At 37.1% G+C, this 24,900-nt stretch overlaps 2 protein-coding genes and 1 long non-coding RNA gene across 4 annotated transcripts in view; 1 reads left to right on the top strand and 2 right to left on the bottom strand.

Moving 5' to 3' along the window:
* kcnab1b (potassium voltage-gated channel subfamily A regulatory beta subunit 1b) overlaps positions 1-13,538 on the bottom strand; it is an 84,154-nt gene extending 70,616 nt beyond the window's left edge. The window contains exon 1 of one of the 2 annotated variants that reach the window (XM_073856233.1): positions 13,123-13,538. In XM_073856233.1, coding sequence (XP_073712334.1) covers positions 13,123-13,364 — 242 coding nt within the window. In that variant the 5' untranslated portion in view covers positions 13,365-13,538. Of the gene's footprint in view, positions 1-7,829; positions 8,735-13,122 lie in introns of those variants that run through there. The other variant, XM_073856234.1, reaches the window with a different exon arrangement.
* Positions 13,539-17,081: 3,543 nt separating this feature from the next.
* On the top strand, positions 17,082-24,797 carry dnaaf6 (dynein axonemal assembly factor 6). Its single transcript, XM_055203413.2, has 6 exons — positions 17,082-17,306; positions 17,383-17,458; positions 22,151-22,256; positions 22,395-22,491; positions 23,910-23,995; positions 24,100-24,797. The coding sequence occupies exons 1-6, from the start codon at positions 17,223-17,225 to the stop codon at positions 24,227-24,229; spliced, it is 579 nt and encodes a 192-aa protein (XP_055059388.2). The 5' UTR covers positions 17,082-17,222; the 3' UTR covers positions 24,230-24,797.
* LOC129419011 (uncharacterized) lies at positions 18,858-21,078 on the bottom strand. The gene is made up of 2 exons (XR_012358693.1): positions 20,669-21,078; positions 18,858-19,807 (listed from the first exon to the last, which is right to left on the bottom strand). It is a non-coding gene; the product is annotated as an uncharacterized lncRNA (long non-coding RNA).
* Positions 24,798-24,900: the final 103 nt, after the last annotated feature.

Below are 24,900 nucleotides of genomic sequence, written 5' to 3'. Positions count from 1 at the left end.
CGTACTGTAGAAATGAAAAACATCACTTTTAAGATACAGACATTATACCCACCACCCCTAAACACACACCACCCTTCTCCTAATCCTCGAGACACTCTAAGATATGGTATTTCACACATCTGTCAACATCAAAGGTTTTTAACTGCACCGTAAGCTTCTTCACAATCTATAAAGTCTGTGAAAGAGCTGTGAGATAGAATAGAGAGAGAGCAAAAATAAAGAAAAACACACAGATAAAATCTGACGGTTGCACAAAGCAAAAGCAAGATGCGAATTTCCCAAATTCAAGGAAATTCTACTTTATGAAGAGTAAAAGACAATACTTTTAATCAGTTTATCTGATTTTAAAAGATTAGCGTTGACCCTGGCAATGGCCATCCTTGTCAAGTGTTAAAATTATTTTTATTTTATTAATTGTGATCACTTTAAATACATTCTCAAAAACATATGCATGCTGGCATATGTGGTTTTAATATACTTTTTAAAAAACTGGATTGTTTTATCCCATGGTTGGTTAACATAAGTACAAACTCAACCATTAGGTTTAAATTAAAGGGCAAAATATAAATGTGTCTTGCCAGTGTGTGAAAACAACAACCTTAAAATGAAAAAAATCCTCCCATTTCTTTTTTGATCCCCATTAAACTAAAGCAGTCTCATGCCGTTTTGATTCTCTTGTTAATGTGACATCACACTGATGAAGCTCCACCCATGGCTACTGACTGACAGTCCTGGATTGTATAGTTTCCACCCTCAAGGAGTTGTACGCTGTCCACCATATATTAAGTAAGGAATAATTGATCACTGGCCGTTGAATTATTCGAAAATAATGCACACCCGAGGTGGCAATGTGGCAAGACGCAAATAAGCCAACTAAAATATGTTATAAAAATATACAAATGTTTAGACTCCATGCAGAGACCACTGGTTTATACAGTACATGTACATGTAAAATGGAATGTCGCAATTTTGTGTAATCCAGGCTGTGCCAATTAAGTTGCTGTATAGTAGTACAGTTTTATAAATTAATAGATATTAAAAGGGCTGTCGCGACAGAAAATAAAAAGCAACATCCATGTTTAATTTAAAGGAATATTCCATTTTCTTAAAAGAAAAATCCAGATAATTTACTCACCACCATGTCATCCAAAATGTTGATGTCTTTCTTTGTTCAGTCGAGAAGAAATTATGTTTTTTGAGGAAAACATTGCAGGATTTTTCTCATTTTAATGGACTTTAATAGAGCCCAACATTTAATACTTAACTCAACACTTAACAGTTTTTTTCAACGGAGTTTCAAAGGACTATAAACGATCCCAAACGAGGCAGAAGGGTCTTATCTAGCGAAACGATTGTCATTTTTGACAAGAAAAATAAAAAATATCGACTTCTCGTCTAGATCCAGTCGTGATGCGCCAGCGTGACCCCACGCAATACGTCATGACGTCAAGAGGTCACAGAGGACGAACGCGAAACTCCGCCCCAGTGTTTACAAATGTGTTGAGAAAGAGGACCGTTCCGACGTTGTTGTATATCGAATGATACTAATTAATGTCTTTGTGTCAGTTTATTGTTTACAATGGTCCGCAAATGTGCGTTTCATATATGTAACACATGACCTCCCTACGTCACTACGCATTTACGTTAGGTCGCGCTGGACCGGACCTAGACAAAAAGTTGTGGTTTAAAAGAGCATATTTTTTATTTTTCTTGTCAAAAATGACAATCGTTTCGCTAGATAAGACCCTAATGCCTCGTTTGGGATCGTTTATAGACCTTAAAACTCCGTTGAAAAAAATGTTAAGTGTTGAGTTAAGTATTAAATGTTGGGCTCTATTAAAGTCCACTAAAATGAGAAAAATCCTGCAATGTTCCCCTCAAAAAACACAAATTCCTCTCGAATGGACAAAGAAAGACACCAACATTTTGGATGACATGGTAGTGAGTAAATTATCTGGATTTTTCTTTTAAGAAAATGGAATATTCATTTAAGATATGCCTTTATTGTTTAACACTTTATACACGTATAATAAATGCAAAATAAATTGTCAACAAACAAAATTTAAGAGAGTACATTAAACACAATGATCAAATGTGCCGAAATGACATTTTCCACATTATTATGGAAATTCTGCTTTAACAGGCGAGCGTTTTTGTTCGATATTTTTACCCACATATATTTTTTTTTACACATTTTACACCAAAGGAACACATGATATAGCCAACTGTGAGTTTTGGTAGCCTTTGCTACACATACTACACAGGTGCACAAATACGTACTCACTTTTACTTAAAGACAAGCCTAAACAAGCCTAAACAATGTGCTTTATATTAAATTAAATTATTTTCTTTTTAAAACGTAATATTTGGCTGTGGATATCTTGTCTTAATACTTTAATCATAAAGGAAAATACATGTAATGTTAGCTTACCTTGCGTTTTACCTCATTGCTCCTCCTTCTGCATTTACAAATAAATAAATAGGCCCAATTAGTTTTTTAAACGGTCAAATTTATTAAAAAAGCAACAATATATGTTACATTAATAATAGCAATATAGATATTTACTTGGCACTACAATCATGATAAATTAAGGCGGTAAAACCGCATATGCGCTAGTTAGCCACGAAAAATCGCTGCCGAGGAAATTCCTTCACTGCTCTAGACCTATATTGCAATTTCGGAATGCATAAACAGAAATACAAAAGAACAGAAATTCCATGCTGTTCTCTGCAAATATCTTTGCTGTATTCTTCTTGTTTTATTTTTTGTACATTCTGCCATAACGAAAGGTAGGCTACTTCATCCTCACAGGTGTGAAAATGCTTACATCATAATTCGTCAAGTCGTAAAGTAAAATCTTGTCGCGTGTGACTGCGTCCGAATTATTTTCGCATAAACTCACTCGTGTCGTGTGCGAGATCTCACAACGTTCCGACAGTCAGAATTCGCACCGTGTACACCCAGCTTAAGGGAGTGAGGGTCCGTAGCTCATTTGCTTTTAAAGGTAGTGGCACGAAAACAGCGTTATTTTGCTCCCACCCAAGTGGGGGCATTTTAGACATGCTATAATAAATGATCTGTGGGGTATTTAAAGCTGAAACATCACAGACAGATTTGGGCACATCTGAGACTTATATTACATCTTCTAAAAATTTGCATAATAGGTGCCCTTTAACTTAGTAATATCAAAATGTGATACATGTGTTAAAACAACCCAAAATTTTTTAGAATGTATACGTAACGGTTTTTGTACTAAGCTAATAATCTTACCTATAAACCTAACCCTTGCAGTAAATTTGGCTTTTTTAAATTAAAAACACAATGTATATGTTTTAGGCCATTCAGTTTATGAGGACACAGAAAGGGTTTATGTTATACAAACCATCATGTTTGTGTTGTAAAACCCATGCTGTTATTCAAATATTCAACCCCCTACACACATGCTGGTGCTTTATTAGGACATAAATACTGTATAAAAAATGGCCTAGCAAAAATTTTATGTTTACAAAATGACTCGAGGACTTTCGCTGTCAGAGCGATTATTATTTATACGGATTAAATCTCAATGAGTGACAGATGTTGAAAGCCCACAGACAGTTATTTGTTCTCCAGGACATCCGACATATCCAGATATACAAAGAGGCATTATTCACGGCTACTTTGTCCTGTGAAAACAACCGTATAAGAATTCTCTAAAACAATGTTTGGGCCTCTGAGCAGTTTGTCTTCTCCTTGACGTCTGTTTGCAATGACAGCTTTATTACGTGACATGATTTTGGATCTTAACAAATTGAGGAAATTAATTCTGTCTAATTTTGCCTTTAGATGTTTTTATTGAATGCTGTTAGTTATTGTGATAGAGGTCATATCATACACCACGCTGAGTTGTTTACACCCAAAATACTGTGTTGTGTTAACCCATTGATGGGTCAAATATAAACATTTTCTGGGTTAATTTCAACCCAGCTGCTGGGCTCGTCCCTTTTTGACCCAACACTGGGTCCCAGCATTTTTTTCTGTTTTGTTTAATAAAATTCCAGACATTTTAAGACATTTTTTGCAGATTTTTTCTTATATTAAGTAAATTCAAGAAAAAATTTCTTATTCCATTTTTTTTTGCTTCACTGAAAAAAATGATTCATTGAATTTAATCAATTTTTTAAGGTAAGCGGTTGCAATCAATTTATTTAAGCTACATTTAAACAAAAAAAGAGTAACGTAAAATAAAAGATAAAACTTTTGTTTAAATGTAGCTTAAAAAAATTGATTGCAACCACTTACCTTAAAAAAATTGATTAAATTCAATGAATCACTTTTTTTCAGTGTTGTTTTAAGCACAAATTCACTTAAATTTGATATGTTTTGTCTAAAAACTAGAGTTATTTTCTTAGGTCATTTGCTCATCAAGAAAATACATATTGATTTTAGAATTTTTAGATATTTCTACTGAAAACAAGACAAAAAAAAAACTAAGAAAGAAATTCATTTTTGCAATGTAATCATTTTTCAGATGGGTAGCTTGGTTGTAGTTTAACTACTTTTATAAGTAGCTTGTAGCTCATTAAGCTACTGCACCGTTTCAGAGTAGCCTCCATAAACACTGGTTGATGTAAGCAGTCAAGTGTTAATATCTCAATAAAATATATATTTGAACTAGACACAAGTTTAAAGGTTCTGAACTCTGTTAATACAAAAGATCAAATAAAGTAATAAATTCATGAAAAGTCTACAAAAGTGCAATAACAGGAGTGTGTAAAGCTGGTCAGCTGTTGGGCGTTCAGGTTTAACCTGCTGCCCAATTATGACCCCTGTCCGACGGCTAATGTGTCTAATTAGAGTAACATACTGGCAAACTAGTCCTCTGTCGTTATGGAAACTGGCAGATATGTTTAAACTGTTGCATGCTTGCGGTACACTTGTGCCTCAGATGCAATTAATTATTTCCAGCACAAAAACCATTAGTTCCCACCTCCTCCACACATTCTCACACATGCTGAATGTTCTCTGTGCTCTGCTACAATCATCTTAATTCACTATTTTACACACAAATATCTGTAACAATTGTCACTTCAAAGTGTCATGAATTTTTTATCAACTGCTGTTAAACCAGTTGCAATTCACTTTTTAGTTGATCATTTCTTTAGCATATCGCTTCATTCATCACTTCACCAACCACTTGGATCATTTTTCTAGTGTTAGGTCTTAGGGTGGATTTTCACTCCAGATCTTAATGCCCAAATCCGATTTGTTGACTATATCCGACAACCTGTTTACATCATCTTTTAAAAGCAATTTGTATCTGATATCTGCATTTACACAAAACACTTGGCAAAACAAGGTCTTCTCGGGTCCAAAAAAATGACCCAAAATTACACAAATCACTTTCTACCTGAACCCGACATGCATAAATGTTTTTTTTTAAAAGAAAGACCCGACCTGAGATAAAACTGAAGAAAATTAGACCCGAATCCGACCCGAACATGAATGTATACAGAATTGACGTGCATGCAATCTGCAACCCCGCATGCACCAGTCAGACAGAAAGAACCCCCAGTGGCCTCACAACCAATTTGGCCCGTTACTCTATTTATTTTCATTATTTATCTGATGATGACACCAAGGTAACCGCTAAATATACATTTAAAATTGATGGACAGGTGCATCCAAACAAAAATTAAGCTACCGCCAGCCACACGATGTCGCAAGCACTCTTGGCAAACAGAGGACGGGTTGAAAAAGGACATTGACCCACACACGCAAGATAATTGGGTCATCTCGGGTCCGTTCGGCAAAAACACATTCATTTTAAATTACACAAGACCCGATGCCGCTATTATTATACACGACCCGTGTCCGAGGCAGATGTTAAAGGGGACAGAGAATGAAAAACCATTTTTACCTGGTCTTTGTTGAATAATGGTAGTCTACCCACATTCACAAACATACAAAAAGTGCTAAACATGCTAAACATCTCAGTCTCATAGGGGTTCCTCTTTTGGAGGTGTCAGCCAGAGAACAGCCCAATCTGGGGGACTGATGCTTGTGACATCGCATGCGTCTCGCTGCCCCTCCACGTTAAAATAGTTGGCTGCATTTTTTGGGTGGCAGCAAAGTCAGCCAATTAGTAATGAGATTGCAAGTTAAGCCAGTAGGTGGAGCCAAATAGGTGCAAAACCACTTGTTTAAAATCCCCCACCCTAATAGAGCTATCTGAGAGAGGTTTTTAGGAAGCTTCTAAGGCATTACAGACCCAAACAAATTTTTTTTTGTCTACATGTCACATCACAGAACAAGGATAAATACACAGTTCAATCATTCTATGTCACCTTTAAACTTTTAGACGCAAACTAGCTCGGGTCTTGGGTCAGACCTCAAGTTTTTGGATCTAAGTGGACCCGTGGAGACCCCTGATTCAAGGTAGGCATACTGACCCGGAACAGCCTAAACCACAGAGGAAGTAAAACATCACGATATGCAATAGACACAGACATTGATTATACAAGATTACAAAGCTTTATTATGTAACAAGACATAAAACTTTAACATAACTTAACTAAGTGGAGCCATCGAGCCAAAGATGTGCTAAGAAAAGTCATGTGATCGCGGGTGGTGTCCACCTGAGTTGACGTCATTTGACAGCGTCGCATTTTCAATGACACACGACGCGTCTTGACATGGGAACATCCGCTTACATTGCGGACTCAAATGTATCCAATTTATATCCTATTTATTTATACATATGAACAGTGTTGGGGTAATGCATTACAAGAAATGTGCATTACATAATAATATTACTTTTCTGAACTAACGAGTAAAGTAACGCATTACTTTATTCATTAAACTAAAAACTCAAATATTAATGTGTGCACATTATTAAAAGTTACTTTTTAGTTTATTAAATTAGATTTAAAAAAAATTATATGTACTAAAACTTTACACACTAAAAATTACACACTCTATGTGTGCGTGGCTGAGCAGGTACAGTTTGAGTCAGAAATGGAGATGGCAGGCCGGAGCTTGACATTTTTGCAATGGAAATATGCAATTTCTGAATGCAGAACTTCTCAGTCATAAAAAACACATGCAAGGCCTGAAAAAGATCAAACCTCAGCCAACTAAAAAAAGGAACGCAAAAGTAACTTAAAAGTAACCTAAGTATTATTATTTATGCATTACTTTTAAAAGTAACTTTCCCCGACACTGCATATGAATGAGACCTGAAACCGATCGGAGAATATCAGAATCTATGCACTTTTTTTCCTGCTTACACGTCTATGGGTCATATCCAATCTGTGCCACTTGAAGGGAAAAATTGAGTCATTTTAAACAGGCAGTGTAAATGCAGCGATAGTTACAAAACTGGGTTGCAGATAACAATGCGTCAAGATTTTTTGTGTCTATCTTTAGTTTTGATATTTTTAAACATGATGCTTTAATTAGTGTACCGAAAACAAGCCGCCGTGTAGCTGCTCAAACTTGAAAAACAAAACCCTCTGTTCTGCTGTCTGTGAATGCAAGAATGCATATTATGTTAATATATCAGGTCAACCTGAAACTAATTATACACAGCTTTAAGACCAACTAGTCAACAGAAAAACTTGCAGTAGCCAGAAAAGCTTCCTTGCATCTCCAGGGAAATGAAAACCAAATACATAATTCAGAGATTGTTATGAAAAGTATTACTGAAGTTTATGAAATTATGGAATTAAGACGCTGAAGCTGCAACATTTATTAAATGTGCATTGTGAAACACATTACTGTATATAAACATGTAATAACACATTTTGGCGATGCTAAGTTGTCCTGTGATCCTAGAAGTTGTTCATACCTGTACTTCATGCCTGTGAGTTTTCCGGTGGACTCTTTCAGGGAAATGTGGTGTCTGTGCGTGAAAGTCCCCAGACTGCGGGCGATCAGCGCCACCGTTCGAAACCGTGCCCGTGCCGCACTGGCCGTGTTCGGACTCGACGTGTTCTGCTTGTTCGGCTCGCTGGGGCGCGGGGCCTTTAGTCCGTGATCTGTACATGCGAAAGACACCTGCATGGTTACGGGCTGTGAAGCAACTGGGTTTGAGAATCAGGATTATCCTGGAAGTTCCAAGTGATCTGGATCAGATCTCAAAAGTGGAAGAGTCACCTTCAATGAACCAGAGGTCTTGCTTTAAAACTCTCTCTCAACAGTTAGCTGGTCTTCAAAGCAAATAATAATAATAATGCGCTCTTTTGCTCTTCACTCTTCTTTTTTATCCTTTCTGTCCTCTGCTGACCCTCTGCTGTGTTCGTCCTCAGGATGGGCAGAGGGGGATTTCTTCGACCTCCGAAACTATAAAAGCAGTCAGCGTGCACCGCAGGGGATGCACAGCTATGCACAGCTAACAGACTCCAGGGCTCCGGCAAAACACTCGGCAGGCAGCAAACAGGATAATCGATAGATCCTCGAAACTCCAGGATGGAGCAGGACCCCCTTTTTAAAACCCCTCCGCGAGGTAGTGAGCCGTGAGGTGAGATCACCGCAAAAACACGCTGTGTCCCGCATCCAAATGTCCCCTCACCAAAATCAGGCGAATGCGGTTTGACTTGCACTAAAAACAGTCAGTTTGATGAAGAAATATGTAAACGAAAGCAGACAAGCGAAGGAGAGAGAGAGAGGGAGAGAGAGAGAAAGAGAGAGAGAGAATGAAGCATGACCACTGTGCCTGTAAGTAAGAAGCAAATAGAGATGGAGAGAGTGTGAAAGAGTAGCATGTGAGAATGATGCTCAATCAAAGACGATAAGGAGGGAGGAGAGAGAGAGAGAGAGAGAGAGAGAGAGAGAGAGAGAGAGAGACTGCAATGAGACTGAAATAACTGCAGTCTCTCACCAGCAGCTCAGTGCAGATCTACACAGCCAATCCATCTGGATAGGACTGTGTGATGTGTAGATAGATACAGTTATAATGCATGTGAATGATGTCGCTACACAAACTACAATCTGGTGCAACAGTTTATCATCAACATAACGTCTTAATATTTTTTACCAGATAAAAACGTTAAAGATTTTGATGTCACTGACTGTGTGGCTAGTCGAATGAAATACAAACACACAACCTCAATATGCAAGCCCAGCTTAATCATCCCGAAAACAGAAAATGGGGCTTCTGTCAGGTCACACAATGACACAGGATTTGCTATTGGAGACCTATCCCACAATGCCTTCAAACTTCCTTCCCCTACAGTGAGATTGAGACAATGATTTGACAGAAAAGGCTCAGAACTAGATGTCTGCGCCAAAATCCCAAATGCAGGAAAAACATTTGACCCGACAGGGACAGTAGAGTTCATGTAAATGACTGAAGCTTGAACTGAATTCTACTTAGCATCCTCTCTGTTTTATCTTTAAAGTGTATTGTATGTGCCTGCTCAGTAAAGCCTCTCTCTGACAGTCTTAACTGAGATAAGTGTGTCATTAAAACGAGCTTAATCTGTCACACTTCGGCGTCCCTGATACACGCATCCTTTTTTAGAGTGACGAAAAATATTCTGGCACCCTGAGACAAAGATCTCTCGAAACGTCCCCATGATAATGAGACTCAGTCAGAGATCACCCACTTTATTATACTCCCAACCAAATAGCGAGCTCTTACAGGAAATTAGTTTAGTCAAACACGGATTTAAGAGAGATCCCAGAGGACCCGACTTCCTCAGTTTTAATTTCTTACTACATCTGTTAAGTTGCAAATTGCATCTTCTCTAAGAACATCCCAGAAATAAAGAAACACAAAATATGTGAAAATTTGACAAGGGCAACATTATAAGATGGTTGAAATGTAACAGATATTTTCACAGTCCTGTCTTCCCTTAGCATTCTTCCTAGTTTACCGTGACAGCCCCATGTTCTGTGTTTGAAAGCACATGGCCATTGTTTGTTTTTGAGTGCCATGTGCTTTCCTGTCTCATGTCATGAGCCCACCACCTCGTTTCCAGATCAATTATCCTGACTAACTTTATGCGATGGTACAGAAAAACTCAAAAGTCAGAAGATTCCCAAGACAAGTCAAGGTCAAGGTTAAATTACTTAAAAATGTGTCAAAAATAATGGTAAAGAGTTTCACTATTTTGAGTGGAGATTTCTATTTTTTCAAAGCTTTAAATTAGGGTGACCACACGTGCCATTCTTCTCGGACGTGTCCTGGACAGAATTTCGGTGCGTCTTCCGGAAGTAGTATTTGTTGACCGCATACGGCATTCAGTTAAAAACAGACATACAATCGTAGTTTCATTCTTACCTTAAAATGTAATGGTTGCTTTTAATAATAATAATAATAATCCTCTATGACATATGCGGTCGACAAATATGACTTCGGGAAGAAGCACCCGAAATCCTGGCCAGGAAGAATGGCACGTATGGTCACCCTATTTAAATTCTATCGACAGCATATTAGGACAAACTAGATGAGGTTAAACTTTGTGAACAAACTTTATGTTGGCTTGAGAAAGCGTAGTCTGAGAATAATAGATGGAGCTGCAGTTGGGGCAGTTGAGTTAGTTGGGGCAGATGAGGCAGGTAGGGCAGAATTGTGTAAATGGGGCATTTGGGGCAGAATTGGGCAGTTGGGGCAGACGGGGCATTTGGGGCAGAATTGGGCAGTTGGGGCAAAATGGGGCATTTGGGGCAGAATTGGGCAGTTGGGGAGACGGGGCATTTGGGGCAAAATGGGGCAGTTGGGACAGATTAGGCATTTGGGGCAGAATGGGGCATTTAGGGCAGATGGGGCATTTAGGGCAGTTGGGGCATTTAGGGCAGTTGGGGCATTTAGGGCAGTTGGGGCATTTAGGGCAGTTGGGGCATTCAGGGCGGTTGGGGCAGAATTGGGTGTTTGGGGCAGACAGGGCTTTGGGGCAGAATGGGGCATTTGGGGCCGAATGGGGCATTTCGGGCAGAATTGGGCAGTTGGGGCAGATGGGGCATTTGGGGCAGAATGGGGCATTTAGGGCAGATGGGGCATTTAGGGCAGTTGGGGCAGAATTGGGCATTTGGGGCGGAAGGGGCATTTGGGGCAGAATATGGCAGTTGGGGCAGAATGGGCATTTGGGGCAGATGAGGCATTTGGGGCAGTTGGACAGATGGGGCAGTTGGGACATTTATGTTTGTGTGAGTATGTTTGTGTGTGTAATATTTTGTGTGTGTGTGTGTGTGTGTGTGTGTGTGTGTGTTTGTGACAGTATGTTATATATAATTTCGTGTTTGTGTGTGTAGTTGTGAGTGGTTGTGTGTCTGTGTGTGGTTGTGTGTGTGTACATGTCTGTGTTTTTGTGACAGTATGTTATATATAAAAGTAAACATTGACACAAGTTATCATCTCCAATGTAAATCTCTTTTCTTGGACTACATCAAACACGGATTGTGTGCAACAGTTTACTTCCTGGGATTGGTGATATAGACAAGACCGACATTATCATAATTCCTCCTGCTTATTGAAGCTTATTGACGTTATGAAGGAGAGTGGAACAGTAGGAGATGTTGTTATAACCATCCAGAGACATATTAAATTCACTAATCATGTTATGGACCTCAGCAATGTTCTTCTCCACTAGTATTCAAGTGCGCATGCACTTTAAGTTCAAATAGATTTGACTGGCTGTCAATGGTTTATCATTGATCAGGCGGGAAAAAAATAGCTCAGAAAGTGATCCTAACGATATCGTTCATTGTATTTTTATCGTTATAGTTGTGGTGTGAACTCCTCTATACTCATTAATATAAAATTATTTTCAAAACTATATGTTTTATAGTTATAGTTGATAACATTTTATGACATCATAATAAATTAGCTGCACGTCACAACAGCTGCGTTTTAGATGCTGCATAACCGCTACTTCTGCGTTTGTCCACATGTGTTGCCATAGTTTCTACAACGGGAAACTGACTATAGCGCAAATATTCTCAATATAAAAAATTTCTCAATTCCAAGAACGCAAAGAACGGACTTGCGTTCTCGTGAAGATCAGTCTTGCCAGGCGACCTTGGAAGAACGAACTCAGAAGGTCGCGAGAACACAGAACGCACTTGTGAGAATTGAGAGGTGTGCGATCTTCCTGTTGGTCAATGACGCAATGACTTCTGGGATGTAAAGCGACTTCAGCGCGAAAGTCTGCACTCGATGCATCCTCGATATCAAGAACACATCCAGGTATTTTTATGCGCCCTCTGTACTTGCGTTCTTGAGAATTGTAATTGAACTTCGACGGTTAATAATGACGTAGAGCGAGGACACAAGGACGCAAGATCGCTGAAGAACGCATATTAAGAAACAGCCAACGTCACTAAAATAATTACAAGGGAGACAATGCAAAAACATGATTTAAAACAGGAATTTCTCTGGATTTACAATCCTTGGGAACTTTTGGGATAATGCAAGTACACAACTGCATTAAATATATCACACTGTGTTTTTTGGATATTTTATTACAAAAGCCCCGTATTGTGGCTTTAAGTGATCACACATCAGAGCTGTGACAAGCAAACCTTCAATGCCTCCACACTGAACATATTCACAGTTTGAATCTGTCAGTCACTGCCTGTGGAAATGAACTGTGAAGAACCTCAAAATACAGTAAACCGCTTAACTGGAATGAAAGAACATTGAATGCGGAGAGATAATAGTACTTGATAACAATTTTACTCTACTGCTACAGCAATCACTCTCTCGAAAATGGCACAAGACATAGATATTTGTCTGCATGATGCCCTTTTCCTTCTGTAAAAGTCTGTATATCCTCTCGCTCTCTTTCCCTTCAGCATAATCCCAGCTGTCATTTGGGATTAGTCATATTGCTAGTCATTAACATGCAGACCCAGTGTGAGTCGAAGTAGATCGGGTTTTGCTAATAACTTTAGTGTTATCTCTCTTGATTTATACTGGTGTTTCAATGCATAAACATAATCTTCAATTTTGTTACACAGCTAAAGCGGTATTACGCTGCTTTTATATAATGCACATTCGAATTGTCGACTGGAAATTTGGTCTTTAATCTGCCCTCCATAAAATTGCAAATGCATAGATAATATTTAGGAAATCATCTTGAGCTAAAAATCCATCAATGCCCAAGCAACACATCATAAACTATAGCATTATCCTTTACCTGTACACCATTTTGGTATTGGCACTCACTGTCTCCTTCACAGAGCACTCGTGGATTTGCACAAAAGCATCCAGTTTCTGGAGTTCCAGGGCATAACTGGATCTACCTTTCCAGTTGGGATAACCTGCTGTCAGGTGTGAGTCCAGCCCTGCACCCTTTCTCTGGAGGAAGCGACCCAACGTTCTTGCATTTCTCTGCCTAGGGATGGTAATCTCACTGCAAGCTGCCTTGCACAAGTACATGTTGCCCACAATCCAATAATACAACTAAAGCCCAATCTGAATATTTGTTCACGGTGTACTGTATGTGCACTTCTGCTATGACGGTGAGAGAAGTTTTCAACCTCGGCTGTTTTATATGTTTTCTTGGGATAAGCAGTCCCTAATCCTAACTAAAGCCAATCCAAATAAAGGACATCACTTGTGGAATTGTAATCCTATAGTACCACCCAGTCGTGGATATTCTGACTTCATGGCATTCCAATCAACAATGGAAAATAGATTAGTAAGTCACACGTTCGCTGTGTGGCTTAAGTCACAAAATATCCAAAATCTCTGGCTAACCACCCACCTACATTCACACACAAACAGAAATGCACACAGACTGGTAGGAGTAGCAGCTGCGTCTGATTATTTCCCTAATTCCAAACATTAACATCAGATTTTCAAAGGCACCAGGTTATGACACAACCATATTCCAGTTCATGCTTGGGTTCTGGTGCGATGGGTTCAATGCTGGTTGCCAGCTCATTTGGTAGACTAAAGCCAGTATAATCTTTGGGCATATGTCTGACAATAGATCAGATCACTGGAATAATAAGATCTGAATTTCAGCTACAAATAAGAGAATGACAGAAACACACCTGTAGCTGCTTCTCAAGCTTTGTTTAGACATCAAAATTTAGACTCACTTAGGCAGATTTGTCCCCAATTCAGGGTCACTTAAAGGGATAGTGGGATAGATTTGTCATCATTTACTCACTCTCATGTATTTACAAACCTGTATACATTTCTTTCAGACTGATCTCACGGAAAGTGTTAAAGTCACAAAAATTTATTTTATTTATTTGTGGCACAAAATTCAGCTTTTTCGTGCCTTGAGCACAAATGTCTTTTTCGTGTCACTCGCATGAATTTCTATAATTAGTTTTTTGTGTACGTGACACGACTTTCTTTTGTGTCATTTTACGTATTGTTTTCTAATTGTTTTTTCCCCTTTTTTTACCATTGTCGCTTGGGGTTAAAATCACTTTCTGTTACATTTTTATGCTGGGCAAAGATTAATCGTGATTAAGCGCATACAAAATAAAAGTGATTTGTAACATAATAAAAAAAAAAAAAAAATATATATATATATATATATATATATATATATATATATATATATATATATATATATATATATATACATTTCTGAAAATGTATACATGTATGTGTGTGTTTAAATATACATAATAATTACACACAGCACACACACATATTATGCAAAAATTTACTTTGCCCAGCACAAATTTTTAGACATCCTAACACAAACCTCAACTTTAACCCCAACAAAAAATTGTTGAAAAGCTGAAAAAAAAACATGTATAAAACAATAAATAAAAGTACATCCTAACCCAAAGCCCAAATCTAACCCCAGCCCCAAGTGACAATGATTTAAAAATAGGGGGAAAAAAGAGAAAACATTACATAAAATAACACAAAAAAGAAAGTTGTACCACGAACATGAGAAACTATTTATAGAAATTCATGCAAGTGACACGAAAAAGTACCGAGCCCCTAAGGTGACATTGTAGTAAAAAAAAGTAGTTTCGTTTCATGTGCTCACGTGAAACTTTCGCATACTCACGTGAAACTTTCGCGTGCTCACGTGAAACTTTCGCGTGCTCACGTGAAACTTTCGCGTGCTCACGTGAAACTTTCGCGTGCTCACGTGAAACTTTCGCGTGCTCACGTGAAACTTTCGCGTGCTAACTTGAAACTTTCGCGTGCTAACGTGAAACTTTCGCGTGCTAACGTGAAACTTTCGCGTGCTAACGTGAAACTTTCGCGTGCTAACGTGAAACTTTCGCGTGCTAACGTGAAACTTTCGCGTGCCAACGTGAAACTTTCGCGTGCTCATGTGAAACTTTTGCATGCTCATGTGAAACTTTTGCGTGCTCACGTGAAACCTTCATGTGCAGAATAAAAAAAATTTTAGTTTTGCGTGTGTACGTGAAACTATTGCGTGCGTTCGTGAAACTTTTGCGTGCGCACATGAAACTTTCGCTTTCACGTGCGTGCACGATAGTTTCATGTGCGCACGCGAAACTAAACTTATTTAATTTTTTCTCCATGTCCCCTTAGGGGCTCCATAAAAAAGACAATCGTGCTCAAGGAACGGAATTTTACCTTTTTCATGGACACAAATAAATTAATCACATTTTTTGTGACTATAACACGACTTTCCGTGAGATCATGTTTATTTCTTTGTTCTGATGAACACTAAGGAAGATATTTTGAGAAATGTTTGTAACCAAATTGTTTGTGAGCCCCATTCACTTCCATAGTATTCTTTTTCCTACTATGAAAGTGAAAGGAGCTAACGAACGGTTTTGTTACAAACATTCCTCAAAATATTTTCCTTTGAATACAGATATTGGAATGTTTGGGTAAACCATCCCTTTAAATGCAAAGATTTAAAATTACATAAAAAATGTGTTTACAAATTTAGACTTGCATTTGTAGATTCACTCTCAGACTTCCTTAAATAGATACAATTGTACACAAATGCAGACCTGGAATACTGTGAAGTATTCTGAAATAAATGGGTTAACTTAGTCAACAGTGTACAGAAATAAAATGCAAGAAAACAAGATGAAAGAATGAGAGGGAAGACGTGTGGGAGATTCTGAACATACGATAGGCAACAAACAGAGAGGAAGAGATATGTGCGCATAACGAGAGAGAGAGAGAGAGAGAGAGAGAGAGAGAGATGAATAAAATACAGATATGCAGCTTGACATACCCCCTCCCCCCAATACTGCTATAGGCTCTAACACCGCTGTGTAATGACACAGTAAACCTGCTTTTTGCACATGCCTACAGCCACACAACACACATAAATCTTTAAAGCTATATTACAAAGGACCTCTTGTGGATGCAATGCTACTTGTACTTCAATTTTCACAGTTGTCCTCACAAGTAAATTTTTCATGTGTTTATATATTTTTCTAAAAGCCTATTTGCAAACAATCTGTGCACCTCTTGGATGTAAACATTTACATTACATTTATGCATTTGGCAGATGCTTTTATCCAAGGAGATTTACACGCTATACATTTTTTATCAGAATGTGTGTTCCCTGAGTTTGAGGTTTGAACCCATGACATTTTGACGCAATGCTTTACCACTAAGCTATAAACACACAACCATTGAACCTCATAACAGTTAAACACGTTTTAATTTTGGTTTGTGCAATCCTGTTGAAAAATACATTATCTCTGACCTCTACTCGATGGAAACAGGTGGCTCGTTGGACTTTCCCCATCATTTTTTCCCTACTTTTTTTTACACAAGAGTAGGCTACAGGTACAGTCACATTTTTATACAGTCCACTAGTGGAGAATGCTGCCATCTGCTGTGAGAAACGTGATACTGCAAAATAAATTAAGGGAAAAAACGTACTTGTACCACACAAAAAATAGCCAATTTGTGTTCTAGGCTAAAAAAATAATGAAAAATTATCACGTTTAAACAAATATTGAAAGCAATTACTAAAAAAAAAAAACTAAAGCTTTTGAGTAGTTCGTATGGATTCAATAAAACTGCTCTTTACACTAGCCTATACATTACATTAACATTGATCGTTTACAAGCTATATTAATATTTTAATTAGAAATATTTTAATCATAAATTATTTCTATATAACACAGTTTGTGTCAGATTTGTAGTTGATTTTCTTTAGGGTTTTTCCCGGTTAGCAACGGTTGCTGCTTAGCCTCTCCATGGCAACATCAAACGAGGCCACGGAGCAGCGCGCCGACGTTAAGAATAAGCCAAAAACTTACAAAGAAAGTGCTCTTAAAACTTTGTACATACTTTTCTTGTCGACTAGCAGAGATGGAGGGTCTCGCGTCCGTGCAGGATCTCCACGCGCTTTCAGCTTTACTGAGCCCACCACAGGAAGACGAGGAAGATCTGAGGGTATGCGCTTTATAAACACGTTTTGCTCGTGCTTGTTGTTTTTACATACCTGTAACTGTATTGCTTTGTTTTTTAGAAAGTAAAGCCTTTGGAGAAAATGGGCCCGGGACACATTGGCGCACCTGCTCTTACTGCAACAGACAACAAACAAGGTATTATATTAGATAAACTAAATAATAATAAAAACAAAATTATAATACCATAACATCACCACCATTGTATACCTTATAAATTTAAATACTTTAAATTTGTAATGCACAATTAATTAAAAATAATAATTGTTAATAAATAAAATAGTTGTATTTGTTTTAAATAACATTAATAAATGCTGTTAACATATACTGCTCATTGCCAGTTTATGTTAACTTTTTATGATACCTTATTGTTATGGGACTTTACTGTTATTGAATGAGATCTAAGTTAGTTATAGAGTAGGCATAATTCAAATGACAAACTTTGAGGTAAATATAATACAAATAAATAATACAAGGCTAGATGTGTTACGGCAAAGTCACTAACATCATCACCTGGCGGCCATCTTACCACAGGCAGCTCGCTCACTCATAGCATTGAATTTAATGGTGCAGGTACTTTAAAATGATCACGTGCTCAATTTTCTACCAATTTTCAAACGGTTTGGTTTCTTACAAACGTGGCTATAATTCTGGAAGCTTTAATTACATGTTTCGTGATTTTTTTTGTATAAGTATGCAGTGTCATGGGTACATCTTTGACGTTTATAACAAACCAAACCGTTGAAAAATCTGTAAAAAATTAAGCAAGTTTTAGTCATTTAAAAATTACCTGCACCATTAAAACTCAATGCTACGAGCTGCCTGTGGTAAGATGGCCGCCAAATGCGGACGTTCCACTAAATTGGCCAGCAGCGCGGGCGAGACATCTACCCTGGTGAAAAAATAGTATGCTAAATATATTTAATTTTGATATACTTAAGTATACTTGCAGTCACACTAATGACCAGTATACTTAAAGTGTGCTATTGATTAGTTTATTTAAAGAGTGCTATTTTGGAACAACTAATTTTGTACTTAATATATTTTAGTTGTATATTAATTGTAACAAAGTACAACTTTAAGTGTATTTAGTGTACTTTTGTGTGCTAAAGTGGAACAACTTTAAGTGTATTTAGTACAATTTAAGTACATGACGGTTTTTGTGCTAAATTCTTGCTTGATAAGTGGATTTAGAGTGTGTTTTATTTATGTTAGGAGTACATTACAAATGTATTATGAGTGTCTTGCAAACATACAATCAGTATACCTTAAATAGACTGTTTGCATACATTCTATATATTTTTGGCCAATCCAAAATTCTAAAAACTGCCCTGGTGAAAAATGAATATGCCAAGTACATTACATTTTGTATACTTTTACATACCTGCAGCTAGATTAGTAATGAGTATACTTCAAGTGCCTTAATAATTAGTTAACTTAAAGAGTGCTATTTTGGGAATAGATTACTTTAGCTGGTAACACAACCAATATAATTTTTTCCAAATAAATAAAAGCTGATTAAAACAGTCAAAAACAATTCATTTTAAATATATTTAAAATATAGTTTTATTCACAGCATTCAAAGTGTACAGTATTTGCCTAAAAATTGAACAATTACTCATTGAAGAATGTCAAGATGATTGAGTTTAGGGCTGCACGATAAATCGCATGCGTTTGTCAGGCACATCTCCTCAGTAATGCCGGCTCCCTGATCAGCACTAAATCGCCATCAGCTGTCCCCAGATGGAGCAGCCCCAACCACACAGAGCCGTAGTTCACCGACAATCGGGGCAATCTCGCATTAATTATCGCGGACGTATCGCCTGCGATATGTATGCGATATGGCCCAGCTTGTCAGGGAACTAAAGCCCGGAATACACTGCACGATTCTTGTCCTCTTATAAGATCATTACCTTATCACACTGTGCGACATGTATCGTTTAAACTCGGGTACGAGAGGCATGTAAACTGTACGATGATGACACGGAAGCTTTGGCGGCAGCGTCACATGTTGCGAAACGTCACCAGCATGAGCTTGTGGTAAACAAATACCGGCGCGCAGGTCGTAGCAGCAAACACACAGTGCGGTGATCATGGCGAATTTCTGACACTGCCAGAAAACTATCGTAGGCTATCTTTGGACGCAAGACTGGGAAAACGTCCGTCTTTGAACCTCTCTCACTGTACGACATAGGACCACCGATGGAGAGCCACGATCACAGAAATCACGACGATAGTTTCACGATGGCAATCTTTCGTCTGGGACAGCCAATAATCGTGCAGTGTATCCCGGGCTTAAGGCTCTGTGTAGTTAGTGCTGCTCCATCCGAAAACAGCCGATGGCGATCCAATACCAATCAGGGAACCGGCATTACTGACGTGATGCGCGTGGTATCGCATGCGATTTATCGTGCAGCCCTAGTTTACAACGTCTTTCTCTCCCAAATCAACTTTAGTCTGGAAGGTTTTGGTTCAGCCGTAGGAAATCTGAAAAAGATAGACAATAAGCTCAATTAAAAAGTGTTTAATATTAAAACATTACATTTATTTAAGACTTACTGTATTAAATCTATAGTTTACTGGCAGAGATTGTATAGCAGATATATTTTTACCTAAACTAGAGCTTGACTAAAATGTCATCATATATATTAAGGGGCGGTTTCCCAGACAGGAATTAGACTAGTCCTAGACTAAAATAAATGTAAGAGCTGTCCAAACTGAAAACAACTTGCTCTGACATATCTTAAAATACATCAGTGCCCTTTGTTTTACATCGTAATGCACATAAGTAATGTTTTTAGTAAGGCATGTTTGTTAAAACTATCCTAATTAAACTAAGGTCTAGTCCTGGATAAAGCTAATCCCTGTTCGGGAAACCACCCCTAAGAGTTTTCATTATAATGACTTGCCTATATGGGCTGCAAAGTCCTCCTTACATAAAATACTTCAGCTCCTAAAGAAAGATTTTATTGTATTAAATTTAAATGTAAAACTTGTCAGAAAGAAAATGCAACAAGCAGACAATTGGGTGGTTTCCTGTAAAGGGATTAGCTTAAAACAGGACTAGGCCTTAGTTTAATAAAGAAATATAACTAGTTTCAAAAAACATGCCTTAATAAAAACATTACCTGTGTGCATTTTGAGGCAAAACAAAGGACACTGGTGTATTTTAAGATATGTTAGTGCAAGTTGTTTTCAGTTTAGACAGCTCTTACATTTATTTTAGTCTAAGACTAGTCTAATCCCTGTCCGGGAAAAGTTATATACATATTGAGGCGGTATCTAAACTGAAGCTTGATTTACTACTACGAATGAATTATTATATCTTAAGAGTTTAAAATGACTTACCATTAGCTGCAAAGTCCTCCCTACAAATGTCTTTGAAAAACTTTAGCTTCTGAGGAAGGAATGCAGCATCATTAATACTAAATACAGTTAAAATTGGTAAAAGCCTTACAACCTCTAAACAGTCAATAAATGGTTAACTTTCACGCTACATTAAAAAACAGATTTTCTGACGCTACCTTTTTTCATTAACATATACATACACACCAATACATATATTTAACAAAACAATCGGGTGTACTAATTCGATATAACAAGCTAACAGTGCTATCTTTCAAACCTTTAACATTAGCTATTAGCTATAAGCTAAGCTAAGCTAAGCTACACAGCAGTTTATCACTAATAGCGAGTTAGACACCGCGTTATTGACAACATTTCGCATTCGAAATATGATAGTCTACTGATAAACTTCAGAATGGTCAAACGATTATCAAATATATTAATTTTAAGATATTTTAACGTACTGAATCCGTCTGTCTTGAACAACTGGTAAAAATCAAAATACGTGCGTCGTGACGTCATCCCACACGTCAGATGCATTATTCAAATCTCAGAATTCACTTTTCTCTGAAATGCATTTACGAAAACTGTTTAAGTTAATTAATGTGTACAGCTAAAAGCGGTATGCAATTGACTCAAAAACTACAAAGAAACAAACACTCATATTCCCCTTACGAAAATGAATGTTTTTTTTTTGTGGTTAAAGTTTAGTAACCATGTTTTTTTTGGTGTGTTGATTATTATTAGCAAAACCATGGTTATTTTGTGGTAAAACACAATTAATTGGTTTATCCAATGCTTGACTATAGTGAAGTTAAAGTGTACCTTATTATGTTAATAGTATATTACAAATGTATACATCTACAATATAAAATGTAACAGAACATACTGCTCTCTCTCGTAATTTTAAGCCCACGTTATTTCTCCATAAAATAATATACATTTGTACACCCCATATACTTTCAAAATGTGCTTAAAATATACTGTTTCTAAAGAATACTAAATAATGTATTTTGGAAATATACTGTCAGTGCATTATTATAATGATAACTTTAAGCATACCGATAAAGTATACCTAAAATACATTTTAAAATAAGTTTAAATTTAGTATACTTTAAAAATTGCACAAAACTTTAACTTTAAGTATATTTTTCTAAAGTATACTTTTAGAAAATATACTAAAGTATAATTATTTTGAAGTATGTTAAAAGTTTAATTGTAAAAAATACGCGCAAATATGTTGTAAGCATACTTTAAATATGTTTAAAGAAAGTACATTCCTTTGTAAGTATATTTGTAATGTACTATTGCAAAGTTAAATATACTTGAAATACAATAAAGTATATTTGTTTTTCACCAGGGTAGCCTTTATACATATCTATGGTTCTCTGTATATCTTCTCTGTGTCTCATTTTAAAGACACTAAAAATAGATTCTGTTAACGACTGACACTTGTTACATACTTACATACTTTTATCTCCTCAGGTAGTACTGCCTATGTGAAGAAGAACAACAAAAATATCTGGGATGATGAAGAAGTGACAGAGGGGTCACACTTTGAAGACCTCACAGATCCAAGACCACAACCTGAGTATGAGAAAATAAATGCATATCAGAATCACAACATTTACACAAATCACAGAATCACATATGATTTTATAATCTCTTCACAAATCACATATGAGTTTATATTGAGTCTATGTCATTCGATGTGTGTTTGCGTGTTTAGGTATGAGATTATCCTGAAGCAATCTGTTGGAACTGAAGATTTGTTTCTTGGCTTGAGCAGGAAGGACCCCTCATCTATGTGCTGTGAAAGCATGCTTGTACTCATTCACACATCAGACCCAAATAAATACAATATCCACATAACATTACAGCTTTCTTAGATTACAGTTAGATTTTTCTAAGATATTTTAGGCATCACTTTGGGTTCCTCAGCTGTCACAATAGCAGAACCATTTGAAGAAACTTAAAGGAGGCCTAAATATGGACTAAGAAAAAGACATTAAAATACAATATTAAAAAACGGTGGTGTTTTCCTTTAAGTTTTTGGGGAAAAGGCACCATAAACTCAGAGTCAAGATCTATGGCATAAAATCTAGTGGACCAGCTGGGCTCTATAGTGGACCAGTCATCCAAACAATAAAACCCCATTCACACAGCACTTTGGTCCCAGAAAATGTCCGTAAAATTTGCAGAGAGGCTTCTGTGTGAACACAAACGTGTCCCGTAAATGTTCTGGGATCGCTTTTGTAAAGTAGTAACATTAGTAAAATTCACGGAAAGCATTGTGTGTGAACAAGACGCAGAAACAATGCTGTAAGGGGCATGCCATGTTGAGGACGTGCATGTCATCACAACCAGAAGTTATGGTTCAGCTCTTTGACACAGAGATGTTTAAACGCAGATCAACATTTACGACAAGAAATGTCTACAAAGTAGACTGAAGCAGAGATCAGGGAGCTCTTCCAGTATCCGCGCTGAAACAGAGATCATTCACCAGCATGACAGAACAGCGCATCACGCGCTCGCTCCTTATGATCTTGTCATAAACTAAAATCCACTTAGTTTTAACAACAATTTTAACAGCACTTGTTTCTCGAGAGAGAGAGAAGTCACAGATAATTAGCATACTTTAGACGCTGTGGATAAAAGAAAAGTCACGTGTTTTTACGGGATTTTAACAGTATCTATGTGAATGTACACACAGATTCCGAAAATTAATTGGCAGTGTGCATTAACCAAAAATCAAACGCATTTTCCGTAATCTCTGTGTGAAAAGGGCTTAAAGGTGCAGTGTGTAATTTTTAGAAGGATCTCTTGACAGAAATGCAAAATAATATATAAAACTATATTATCAGGGGAGTATAAAGACCTTTTTATAATGAACCGTTATGTGTTTATTACCTTAGAATGAGACGTTTTATCTACATACACCGAGGGTCCCCTTACATGGAAGTCGCCATTTTGTGCCACCATGTTTATATAGAAGCCCTTAACGGACAAACTTTTTTACTAAGTTGTCTCCAACAATGACATATTTGTCCGGTGGCAGCTATCGTAGCTTCTCTATGTGTTTCAAAAGCAGGAGGTGAGCAGTGGACTGAGCCGTTGGTTGTAATTCACAACCTCACCACTAGATGCCGCTAAAATTTACACACTGCACCTTTAAGATGTTGCATTTCAAAAGTTACCTATAACATCTTAACATAATCTCACAGTCTATCTCTTTAACACACAGGTGAAAGTTAAACTGCCTGGTACAAAAGCTTCAGATTTGGTTTTGGATGTGAAGGAGACATTTCTTGACCTCAGAACTCCAAAGTAGTAAGTATACATCAACATCAAGTATCAACATCCAATTTTCATGCATTACTTACTAAAGAGAATATATTATAAATGATTTTACATTTTTGTGTTTGTGTTGGTAGTAAGCTAGGCCTTCACCTGCCTCATCCAGTCCACAAACATGAGGGGAATGCCAGATTTATTACAGAGCGAGAAGAACTGGAGATCACACTGCCTATGAATAGACCAATGGACAGTATCAACCTTGCTTGAGAGAGAAAGTGACAGAAAAAGAGAGAATAAAGAGACTAAACAATGAGCAGCAACATAGTTGGGAACGGCACTGAAAATAAAAATATAGAAATGTTATACAGTGTTTTAATGTTAAAAGGCTATACAGGGGGTTATACAGTTCCACCAGCCTATGGTCCTTGATTAATCATAATTTGTTTTAGCTGAGGACAATGCAATAAATTGTTTATACATTTTACAGCTAAACAATAGTGTAAGATAAAGGAAGGTACCTGGATGATAAGTGTCCGGTTATGCAGTAGTATTACAAAACTGATCTTGTGATGTTCAGCATATTTTTTTTATCCATCATAATCATAAATAGTTTCTGCTGTGAATGGGAAAATAAATGTTTTGTTAAAATGTTTTTATTTTTGAAGCTGTAAAGAGTGAGATGAGAAAAAGAAACAAATACACGTGTAAGAAATTTTGGCGTGGTGTTAGTTATTCAGTATTACGAAAATTGATGTAATGTTCATCATAATCGTTTTAATCATACATTGTTATATTTCTTCCACATCTGCCGTAAAATAAAGCTTATTTCTGCATGTATGCGTCTTTGAGAAGGTAAATCTCTGGTATATTTAGTGGCTTTAAAATGAGTGATGTAACAAAATAAACAACAAGGGATTTCCTGTGATGCACGATCGCTC

Source organism: Misgurnus anguillicaudatus, chromosome 2 (genome assembly GCF_027580225.2).
Source record: "Misgurnus anguillicaudatus chromosome 2, ASM2758022v2, whole genome shotgun sequence".
In the NCBI taxonomy this organism is placed as follows: Eukaryota; Metazoa; Chordata; class Actinopteri; order Cypriniformes; family Cobitidae; genus Misgurnus; species Misgurnus anguillicaudatus.
The sequence above is the reverse complement of the archived record's forward strand: the minus strand, read 5'-3'. Positions and strand labels throughout refer to the sequence as shown.